The sequence below is a fragment of the Lepidothrix coronata genome, unplaced genomic scaffold, assembly GCF_001604755.1.
Source record: "Lepidothrix coronata isolate B3197 unplaced genomic scaffold, Lepidothrix_coronata-1.0 Scaffold9, whole genome shotgun sequence".
NCBI classification, from domain to species: Eukaryota; Metazoa; Chordata; class Aves; order Passeriformes; family Pipridae; genus Lepidothrix; species Lepidothrix coronata.
In genome coordinates this window covers 10,475,727-10,487,925 of record NW_016690189.1, presented here as the reverse complement: position 1 = coordinate 10,487,925, position 12,199 = coordinate 10,475,727, and the positions used below count along the sequence as shown (strand labels likewise).

At 37.8% G+C, this 12,199-nt stretch overlaps 1 protein-coding gene across 11 annotated transcripts in view; it reads right to left on the bottom strand.

Annotated features, from left to right (window-relative positions):
• The window catches only part of ANO4 (anoctamin 4), a 201,567-nt gene that overhangs the window by 18,687 nt on the left and 170,681 nt on the right, over positions 1 to 12,199 (bottom strand). For all 11 annotated transcript variants that reach the window (XM_017804465.1, XM_017804468.1, XM_017804467.1 and 8 more), the window contains 5 exons: positions 10,996 to 11,136; positions 8,303 to 8,467; positions 4,723 to 4,759; positions 2,199 to 2,310; positions 1,055 to 1,112 (listed from right to left, as the gene is read on the bottom strand). In XM_017804465.1, coding sequence (XP_017659954.1) covers positions 1,055 to 1,112; positions 2,199 to 2,310; positions 4,723 to 4,759; positions 8,303 to 8,467; positions 10,996 to 11,136 — 513 coding nt within the window. The remainder of the gene's footprint in view (positions 1 to 1,054; positions 1,113 to 2,198; positions 2,311 to 4,722; positions 4,760 to 8,302; positions 8,468 to 10,995; positions 11,137 to 12,199) is intronic.

Genomic DNA, 12,199 nt, shown 5'->3' with positions numbered 1-12,199 from the left:
CAATGCAGAGGAAGAGAAAGGAGCAAATTTCTGGGGGAGGACTCAGAGGAACAGCAGAACTGGCTTCTTTTGGCAGCAGCAATCTTTAGGTCAGCTCAGCCTCATTCAGATTTTGGAGGGATGTTAAATGAATTTCTGTCTCTCCATTTATCAAGTATTATTTACTTGAATTAATAGAATTCACTAGTTCACAACTTCTTTTTTTTCCCTCTTTTTTTTTCCCTAATATTTGAATGGCCTCTATTAACCAAAATATTTATATATCCAGAAATGTTTGAAAATTCATGTTGGCAGGCATTTCCCACTTATAATTTGTTATTTATTTGCAAAGTTGTTTCAATTATTCAGCTGTGAAGCAGAAAAGAAACCAGGGGATTTGAGTGTGCAAATAGCAGCACTGGAAACTAAATGACTGATTCAGAAACTGCTGCTGTTCACCTCCAGTAACAGTCAAATGGTTTTTGAATTCTGAATGTGTTTGTCAAAACAAAAAAAAAAAAAAAAGAGATGGGTCCTTGAGTGACTTGCAAAGCCAAACTCTATATTTGTTTGATTTTATAGACATGGAACATAATGCCTGTAGATTGTTTGGGAAGCTTTTTCAGTTGTTTTGGTCAAATTTCATGTGCATTTTATGTGTCTAGATTTTTAACTTGTTATTTTATTATTTTAGCTCCTTGATCAGCAAGGTTAGATAAATCAAGAAGAAAAGATTTTTTTAGAAGCAAAAAGTTGTCAGATTAATATCTGACTTCAATTCATTCCAAGGGTGAAAAATTTCCAGTGTAAATTGTGAGTAATTTTTAAACCAAATGATACCACTATTCAAATGTGAAGCAAACACTAAAACCACTATCACTGAAAAGGGAATATATATGTCAATATGCTGATGTTTTTGTAGCAGATGGTAATGTCAGTAGTGTGGAGTTAGACAGCAGCTGAAAATCCAATAACACACTCACAAATGCCTAGACAGAGTAATGTGTCTGCCTCTGCTTGCATTCATGGAATTCGTGGGCGCAGATAAATCAGTGTGCAGTTACTGAACACTCACCTCTTCCAGTCTCCACCGGTTTATCAGCCTTAAGTAGGCACCAGGGTGTCCTGTAAATCTTTAACATAGGAATAGATATCAACTCTGTTGTGTAAGCAGTCTGTTCACAGTAGTACAAGAAAGCTCACACTGTTATTTTAATCTGATGTTATCTTAGCATGCCTGATATAACTTTAAAAGATGTTGTGCTGCAAAATGTATCGGAGAGTCCTGAAATAATCTCCATGAAGGACCGAGTATATTTTTACTTCCAGTTTTATTTTGATATCAAATACTCTGATGTTGGATATTGAACATGTGCAGAGCGGACGGAAAATCTAACTGAAACTGTTAATGTCAGTTTGGAAAATGGCTCTCAACTGCCAGTCCACTTCCTTACACTATAATATGGGCTGTGATATCTCTCTTTCTGTGAAATCAGTGAAAATTTTAGTTTTCATTAAAAACCCCATAGTTTTATTACTATCCTCTCATGTTTTCTCCCAAAATGACTCCCATATGCAAATGATCCATACTAATGGACTCTTCTAGTCAAACCTTCTCTGCTCAAAGGATCTTTCTTTTTAGGAGGCTGGCAGAAAGAGTCATACAAATTTTATATATATATATAGATATAATATATACACATAAATATATATTATATTTTTATATGTAAAATATTCTGTGGGAAAAACCCCAACTAATAGCTCACAATTCACTCTATACAGTCCAAATCATGTAATAGAAGCAGCAAAGTATTCAGGCTGTAGGACTAGATGACTGCTGTAGATCCTTTCCAACTGAACTATCTACCCTATCTTACCTTAGCCTAGCCTAGCCTAGCTTATCCTATCTTTCACTTGCCTGTACAAAATACACACATAAAGGCAGAATGAAATGATCTGCGTATATAATATTGTGGGATGCATCTGTTCCCAACAGTAAAATTGTTAGCATTTAGACCATGTGGTGATAGGAAATGAAAACTGGTTCTGTTTCTGGGCTTTTGAAAGGAAAATAAAACTGCAATCTGTTCTGCCTTGCTAATATAGAGTTTGGATTTTGAGATGTGTGATAATATGGTCCATTTTGTTTCATTACAGACAATTTTATTCCTTTTCTCTACTTCACTTTGCATATGTGAGGGAGCAGACATCAATCCTACCTTCCAAGGAAGAATGCTATATAAAATGTAGAGCTGTTCAGATTGACAAACTGAAAAAGAAACATTTTCAGAGTGAAGCTGTTCTCCCACTCGGATTCAGTACGAGGCTGCTCTGTGAAGAAAATTATCAGAGTTTCAGAGGTCTAATCAGATTAACAATTTCCCTTGGCACAAGGGATGCACACACGTATGAGAGCTGGCAATGTATTTGTAAATTAGCCTGCTGATTTCAAACTGTAAGATGACAGAAATTGTATCCAAAAGCAGCACTCGGCAAGTGAGCTTGTAGAGACTTAGAAATCTCTTCTGATATCTGGATATGTATATTCCCAGGAGACCATAAGAAACTGGTCAAGGTAATGTGTATATTAAACATCTCTCCTCTATTTCAATGGTCTTTACAGGCTCAGGCTCCTCTCTTGTTTCCTTTTATGTATCCTACCATAATGACATTGCCAGAAAGCACTTTACTACAAGCTATTTAAGTGCCTTTTTGTTAGAGATGTCACACTGAACTGGAGAAAATCCTCCTTGTAATTCTGTTTCATGGATTTGCCCACAGGTATCAGTTGAGTGCCACTGCATAACTTCCTTTCCTTGTCCTAGGGAACTCACCATAGAAAACTGAGAAAAAAATTATTTTGCAGTGAATGGGCTAAGGCAAACAGGAAAGGGGAAGACATATTCCTCCCTTCAAGTAGGCCCTTAATCTCCATCTAAAGAGATATCAAGACAAGTTAAAAAAACAACCTCTATGCCAACACACCAGTACCATGTCCTGGAATTACTTTCCAGTTGGCAGGAGCTTGTTATTAGCCAAGCATTGCTGTGAACAGGAGAAATCAGAGGAGAGGTGGAGGTGCTAATGGTGATTCTGAGTATCATAATCATAGCACTCATATACTACTTCCGAAGGAGGGTCCAGTAAAGTACTGGAAGTACAGAAACAACAGTTCTCTTTACTTGGAGCTGCTCTCTAAACAGATGCCAGTCTGTGGGCAGGACAAGTTTGACTATAACAGGACTGCTGCAGCTGAAGGTTTGCTCATATGCCCATCAGAGACAATGGTGATACTCTGGAGGAGCATGGACATGAGTTCTGAAAAAGGTAATGAAAAAGGCTGAAGAAGGACATTCTGAATACAGTTTTCCTGCCAATTCCACTCTGAGTTTATTACATTGATAAAGATCATTCAAACCAAATCAGTTCCTTAGGCCATCAGAGTAAAAATCACAAAACAGCCTGAACATATCAGAACATCTTGACCCACTGAATTTTCATACAAGTGCTTTCTGCACAGGTTACAAGAAGCAGACATACCTTGATGATAACCTGAGAGAAAGTAATCAAGCTTCAAGGTCTCCAGAACATATCTCACTGTCCCCAGGGTATCACAGGGAGCAAGAGGGCATTGCTTGTGCAAATCACATACTTGAAAGTCAGATTTCTCAACTGTAACTAGCAAGTATCTTTTCCATGGATACAGGAGAGCAAAAATATTTTAAAATTACAGCATACAAATGAGGATACTCAGCTTAAAAAGAAACAAAAGAGTAAAATGCTATTTTACATAGATGTGCTTTGAACACATCAGCAGTGACTTCCCAGATTTAGAAAAACCCTGACTAAAATAGCTAAATAGTAGCTAAAATAAGCTTTTTCCTCTGAGCAGACACCAAAATCTGTCCATCTGGTCCAAAATACTTTACTGCACATCATCAATGTACACAGGTTGCCAGGAGCTCAAAATAATCCCCTCAAACCTCTTCTACTGCACATGCTATAATATGGTTTGCTTAATAGGCCTTCAGCAAGAGTCTCATTTCAGGCTTCTTGACACTGAAGAGCCCTTGCCAATAGCTGCAAACTACTGCAATCTTCCAAAATTATCAAGATTCCCACAGGTTCTGCCTGAGACATGGAGATATGAATGATAGCCTATTGTTACCCCAGTGACAGTACACGCTCTCCTTAGAAGACGTGTTTCCTTACTTTAACATGAGGACCACCTTTATGGGTGAGCTGAAAAGATTACTGAAGTTTAGAACACCATTATAATTTGTGTGTAGGTAAAGTCGATGACTCACCTAGTTATTTTCCCTCCAAATTACTACCCCTCTTAAAGGCAAATGTTTGATAGTCAATTAGCACCTCAGTTTCAAGCTATAAGTTTCTTTTCCAGAAGGGATTCTCCTTTTCCAGGTCATCACAAAACCTAGGGGTTATGAGTGCTCAATCTATCTGAAAAGTCATACCTTTTCCCCCAAGGTAGCACTATGTTTACATTCTTAAAAGGTAAGGGGTTGGAACAAGGACAAAGGTGGATGATTGCTGTCACCACTGATTGAATGGCACTATAATTTAGTTTCTATACTCTTTTATTATAAACTTAAGAAAAATATTAATTCCTATAGACTGTAAATTAATTAGGATTTTTCGTATTTATGCAGACATTTTGAATGTTATCAGAGTATATGGACCAATAAATCAGTATAGAATCATTCAGTTTTGTATTTAACTTACCTAAATTTGTCAGGAAAAGAGCAACCTTTTCATACAGCTGTAATAAAGAAGAAACAACCTCTTAGTTACATGACCATCTCAAAAATATTGAACTGCCTTCTAGGTAGAGCAATTGCTCTTGCATGCTAAATCTGACATTCAGGTGATTTCTTGGATGTTCTGACAATTACAATAAAACTTGTTTTTTTAAAAAATCATTACATAGTAATAATAAAATAATGATATAATTGAACATGGAAAAGTAATGTTTTTATAGCTTATGCTCAGCTCTTTTCATCCACAATATATGGAGAAAAAAATGCAGTCACTGTCCCTATTTTACATACACAGTGAAAAAGGGTGAAACATCTTTTCCAAAACCACAAAGCAGAACAATAGCTTAACCAGGATTTTTGTTTTAGTTACTTGTGGAACATTTATCTCACAAAAAAATCGCCATTTAGCAGATACCATGCTCTCAAACTTTGTAGGAGACTGGTAACTTCATAAAGCTTACAAAACTAACTTGGAAGGTTTTCACAATCACTATTTGCAAAGGAGTTTTGTGTCTATAACCCAACATCCTCAGTATTACTGTAAATTAATACAAAGATTTCCATTTGCTTTAAATGAAACTGGAGCCTATTGCCACAAATTGCTAAATGTCCTTAAGTCTCACTGATGTCTAGAGGGATACAAACCTTCTCATATTTCAGGCTGAAGTACTTATCGTCAAAGTGCAGATCAGCAATGTTTCTTTTCATTTCCAGTTATCCTTATAAACTCTTGACAAAATTGAATTATGTACAGTTTACAGATCAAACTGCCCGCTTAAGAACTGAAGTCACCCTGAAATCTCTCATCCATATTAATAACCACTTCTTGCTTAGAATAGCTTTTTGCTGCCTTTGGAGTAAATTGTTTTGTTTCAAGTAATAGAAAAGGTAGTTTCTTCTGAGTTTAAAAGCATCTCTTAAGGGCAACTGTAAAAGTGCAAAATGTCTAGGTCATTTATATCCTAATCTCAGCAGAGAGTGTTCTATTTTACAAATGTATGTTGCTCTGCAGAAGTGGGTATCAAAACTGTATTTTGTTGCTATTCCTTCTGGAACAGTAAGACTGTGTTAGAGATTCTGTTAGCAATGTTTGGATCTAATTATCTGCTACTGCATTTTATCACTACTAGTCCCAAGGGTCCTTGTTTAGGATCACATTCTGCTCTATGTTCATATTTTCCATGGGCAATATCACTGGAATTAACAGGTTTTATTAACCTAGGCAAAGCTAGTGATTGTCTTCAGGTCAAGGCTGCAGGATTATTTAGGAGACATTATGCTTGAAGGTCATTTTGTTTTGTCATGAAGGATTTGTCAGAGTATGTACCTAGTGCTCAGAGCATCTGGTCTTGAATTTACTGTGGTCTAGACATTCCCCCCCCCCCCCCCCCCCCCCCATGCTTTGAGAGGCTGTCAAATTGTATCAGAATCACTGGTAGTTTTCAAGGCTTCCTAGCAGGGAATTCTCTACTGCTGTACACATATTGGTCTGTTCTGGTTTTATTACTGTATCTTTGCTTGCTCTTCTGATACTTTCATAGAATCATAGAATGATAGAATATGATGAGTTGGAAGGGACTCACAAGGATCATCGAGTCCAACTCCTAGCCCTGTGCAGGACACCCCAAGAATCACATGTGCCTGAAAGCATTGTCCAAATGCTTGAGTCAGAGTTCATGGAGGATTCAACTACCTTAATTGCTTCTGGGGATTTTTTTCTTTCCAGAAAAAAATCCACCACTTCCCCTCAATAAATTACATTAATCCATCATGGGAAGTGGGGGGATTATATGTTCCTAAATCCTTCTTTTGAAAAGCTCCTGCAGCTTCATATTTTGTGGATCTTTTGTTTTCATGAGCTATATCCAGATCTATGGCTGTAGTCTCTGTTGAATGGTAATGAGTCTAAGGCTTAAGAAATACATCTTTGCAGTGCTCCACTTATTTGATGTATTTTAGGAAAAAAAGGAAAGTTTCTCAAAAGGCACCTTCAAGCAATCTTACATTATTTTAAAAAATTCTCTAAGCTGTAAAACTCTTAGAGAACAAAATAATTTTGTTTGTGCAATGTTTCTTTGTTGCTGCTTCACTGCATATACAATGACATAGTGAGAGCTTGGAAATGGATGTTGTAATGGCATAGATATATATAGTTTTCTTTTTATTTCTCCAATACATATTGTGTGCTTTAAGTGGAGTAAAGAAAACCCCCAAAAGCTGCAGACAACAAACAATAAATGAAAAATAACATAAAAGAGCTCTCAGTTCAAATTCAGACAGAAAAACATCTTCTTCCTCTTCCTGTCCTTTCTCAGCCTATAGTTCCACCTAAGGGAAAACACAGAAAAGTCAACAGTTCTAGATAGACTCTCTTAGTCACTAATCCAGTCTTGTCTATGCCAAAGGGTGAAGTAAAATCCTGCAACAAAGACTCTTGGAATTTTCAGCCACAGAAACAAGGGGCTGTTAAGATTAATTTTTAGATGATGGAAATGCTTGGGTATTGCACAGGAGAAAGTAGTCTCCAAGCCTGCACTTGGAAATAAGCAGGCCTGAAATAACATCTCACACTCTCTAGGAAATCAGTTAGCACATCTTCTGGAGTAAAGCCTAACATGCTTTTTGCACAAGATGCTAGCTACGGGTTGCTAGAGGTACCCCATCTTGGCTCTAATACCTGAGCGGTTTGTACGTCGATCTCTCCTTGCCCTTAAAATGCATTCCTATAATGTCAGTTGGCAAAAACCTGACAGTGAAAGGCCATACACCTCTTGCCAAGAGCAATGAATAGAAGACACACAGAGCAACATACAGGAGTATCAGCATCTCAATGTAAGGATGAAACTCATTCCCCATCTGATATCTGCTATACTGTCTTACTGGGATGTAGAAATTCCATCTTTCTCTCTATCCCAAGTCTGGTTCCAAATCAGTTCACAACAATAACCTGACTTCAGCCAGTCCCAGTTCACTGCACTCAGACAGCACCAGTCTCTGGTGTACCCTGGCAAAGGCCATAGATGGCTCTAGAACAAGTCACATCTGCTCAAGCCTTGCAAAATTTTCAGCCCAAGAGAGTCATTGGGCATAGGGACATTGTGTCTGTATATGCATATCCTCAGTGGTAAACTACCAGAAAAACTGAAACTGGAATTACTGAAAATAGCATAAATAAGAATCTAGCTTGGCCACTGTATTTAAAAAATAACATCAAAACACAATTAGAAACAAAAATATTAGAGAAATGGACTGAAATCTGCAAATCTATAAAAGGGAAAAAAAAAGAGGCAGAAGATAAAAGAGGGGTATGTCTCCCTAAAATATTTTTAGAACATTCGAACACACTTTACATAATGTTTTGGGTTTGGAATTGTACTTTACATTAATAGTGGCTGATATCCAAAAATAATAATTCCATGTCTGTCATAGCAAGACACTCCATTCCTGCTGAAAAAAGGAACTGAAAACATTTGGTGATCTTCAGATGAAGATATCTACTGCTCTGATGGTATGGGCATAATTTCACATATGCTAATTTTACTCACCACATTCAGTAGCATGATGATGCAAAAGTTGATGCACACTGCAGTCCCTGTAGTTGCAACCTGAGAGTTATTCCTGATTAAAGCCCACTTAAAGGCAGCAAAAGTGCTGACAGTCACAACACGATAAATAACGATGCCAAAAACAGCAGCAATCACCACACAGATCTAAATGAAGAAAAAATCAGAGAAGAACCTGAAAACCTCCAGTAGAACAGGAGTTAGCTTCTCTCTGAAACTCTGCAAACTAATATAATAAATGAAAGACTTTAAAAATCCATCCCATTTGATTCCAGAGAAAGGTTTCAACATGATGATTATTCTCATTGTGAAGTTCTTTTGATTTTGCATAATGAAAAATATTTTTGAAGTCATATTAAAAAAATATTTAGTTTTAAACATTTTCTTGAAGATGTTTCTCTTCTTTAATGTGGGAAACAGTGTTGCCAGCTCTGGGAGTTAGAAATTTTCCTTATGTGCACATGATGTGCAAAGGCTAGTCTCAAGCTGATGTCCCAGTTTGATGATATCATTTGGGATGGATTTGTGTTTTGATAGACTTCACACTTACAGGAAAAAATATCTCCATTTGTAAGCACTGCCTCAACAACAACCCTGCCAAGCTACCCTATCTGTTTCTTCCTACAGTTCTAGACAGTTTCTATCCAGAGAAGGTATCAAGTTCAACTGCCCTTGTAATTTCTTTTCTGATGAAACTTTCAGCAAATCAGTGGAGCAGTTACAATGAGAAAGCCATGAAGCTGAGCCAGCCTGCTAAATTTCTTGATGTTCCTTATGCAACAGTTGAGCACTAAATGACAACTGTTTTGCATTCTGACCAATTTATGTCACAGTTTAGCAAGCCACCTAAAGGCCAAACTGTTGGGCATTACATGGGTGACTCCTCTCACAGACACTTTGACACAGGACCCATTAGCCACCTTATTAGACAAGGAGAAAGAGTTTCCTCAGTAGAACACAGAAAATTATTTGCTAAAGTGGTGCATTGCGAGGTTGTGCATAGACAAGTTAAACCGATCAAAACTGAAGTATATCTGAGCTAATTAAATGGGCAAAATTACTTGGAAAACACTGAATGCTAATCAAGCTGCTTTCATATTTTCACATTCATTACAAAATTGACCGACATAATCTCAGTGCAGAAGTAAAAGGGAAGTGCGTGTGAATGTGATGGATTGTCTCTTGATTCCCTGCATAGTATTGAGGGGAGGAAGGACCACTTTCCTTTTCCTTACCAGGGAACAAGCAGCCTGGTTCAAGCTATATTAGTAACTGCACTGTGAGAATCAATGCTGAGAAATTTTGACAGCTCCTCTGACTTGAAGTTTTGGTAAGCGTATAGCTCCTGTGCGTACAGGGGTAATTTTAAAGGAATATATTTATCTAAATGCTCAAAAATGCAGTTTTTCTAACTCGCTGGAATCCCATGCTATGCCAACAATAATAAGTGTCTTCAGTGAAAATAATTTTTGCCCTGTTTTAAGGGCTGTTATGGGGACAATAATTTGTGGTGCATGCAATTCAGAGCAAGGCTACTCTCTCTGGCACTTTGAGCAAGATCTATAACTAGGCTAAGAAGATTAATGATCGAGTTTGCAAATGGTAGGGAGTAAAATACTGACCCCCTTCAAGAAGAAAACCATAGGGAAAATATGGAAAATATCACAGGTGTAGTATCAATTCTGAACAGAGACTGCATACATGTGTCTTCAAGGGCTGAGTCAGTGTCCATCCGTACCATCTGCCATACCAGAGTGCAGTTCATCTCAATAATGCATTTGCCTTTCTTGACCAAGATTGCTAAGGACAATTTTGAAGTCCTCAGTTTCTTTCAAGTCCTCTGCCCTGTTGCTGGGCTAGCTCACCTACCTGGCTTTTGACAGCTCCTGAGAATGTACACATTTATCATTTCCCAGCCTCCTGGAAAAGCCCTAGTAAATTCCATGGCAGTCTGAGTTGATGCTAGCTGTGTTTTCAAGACCAGTACTACCACAACCATTTTCATGTGAATAACTGCCCATAATGGCTTCACTGAAGTTAGAGGATGGGAGCATTTCAGCAGAAATGCATGCAGCTCTCGGTTAGGAGAAATTTTGCTGCTGCATTTAGTTTTGCTCTTTGTAAAGGGGAGAAATGCCACATTTTAGTCAAGGAACATTGGTTTCTCCATTTCAATTGCACTAGGAATATGAACCCTCTTTCCTTATCTCCTCAATACACTGAAAAACTAGGGCATAGTAACATCATTAGACACTCTAGGCATCTTATGTTCCCTGTGAAGTTTACAAAGAACAACTGCCTCTTCTATGGCATCTTTCCCCATCACTCTGCACTGTCCACACAGGAAAGACAACCAGTGAGCTAGTTCAGTCAGCTGAAGATGGTGCCTAAATGTGAGAGAAACACTATTCTGGCATGTATGTCATTACATATAATCTTACAGGTACAGCCTTGAAGGAAGGACTTAGCTATCTGTGAGACTTAGTGAAGAGTGAACTAGTGTAGGACTTTACAGAAACTTGGGTGATTTGCTATGTATATTTTCAAGCTGCAGTAAACATGCTAGAGCTTATTTCACTTTATAGCAGTCATATCCAATATTTAGATACTCTATCATCAGAGATAATGCTATTTTGCATTTTTTTCAACTGGTAAATAAATAACAGTTCTCAAACCATAAAAAATATTCCAGATGCAGAAACGATGAGTCTGCTGCATTTATCTGCAAATGCTTGATAAGGCTCTGGCTTCCCAGATATGGGGTTCATTCGTTCTTTCTTGGAGTATTTGGCTTCAAACTGCGGACGTATCTCCTCCTAAGGAACAGACAGACAATGTTCATATACAGCACAGCTAGGAAAAACTCTATAGGAAACTTCAGATCTTTTATCAGGTCACTGTTATTGGGAATTAAATCTTTGAATTCACATCTGGCACAGCTACTATAAAAGATGAGGTGGAAAATCAGGTCTCCTTTCTGAGAATTAGAATAAATCACTGTACCCATAAAAGTATGTATTGAAAGTATTTATTAAAATCCCCAGTTAGCTACTCCTCTAAACAATGCTCTTTCAAACTATGTGTCTGCAAGACAAATCTTTTTAAGGTTGATATCACAGAATTTTTCCATCTGACATTATCCTACTAATTCTGGGATTTTTCAACAAAGCAAAAAAAAACCCAAAACCTAACCTCATTTTTCCAAACCAAATTGCTGGTTTTTTAGGTATTTGGTTACCTTCCCAATATCAGCAAAATCTTCTCATCATTTGAAAAAGGATCCATGCCATCTAATGCTGCTCAAATGTTTCCTAACTCGGACAATATTATTATCAGGAACAACTTTCAGCAACAGAAATGCCAAATCTCTCTTTGCCATTTAAACCCCTCTTCTGAAATGAAACTTGAGGATTACCTGGGGAGAGACTTGGTTACATCTGTTTACAGCATTTGTCAGAAGACAGGGTTCACTCTTAGTGCAGGTAATACCTCACAGTTTTCAGCTGCAGTAGGGCTACCCTAACACACAGAGGTTCACCAACAGCCATGTGTCCTGTGCCACTTAACCCAATTCTGACATCCAGGCTATGGATCCATCCAGGATATGAGAGATGTCATATGGATGACATCCAGGCTATGAGAGAAAGCACCAGGCTATGAGGATGGGCTCTCACAACTGCTGGCAGACGTTAAATCAATGTTTATAGTGCTCTGCTGTATACTGAAGAACTGGCCCATGGTACAGCTGACTACAAGGGAGCAGACAAGAATCCACTTACAAATTTAAGTCACTTCCAACTCTTCAACTGCATTTAATTGAACTCTGACTGACTAAAGTTGTAAATGCCCAGACCTAAAATGACTGCACTGAAATGGGTG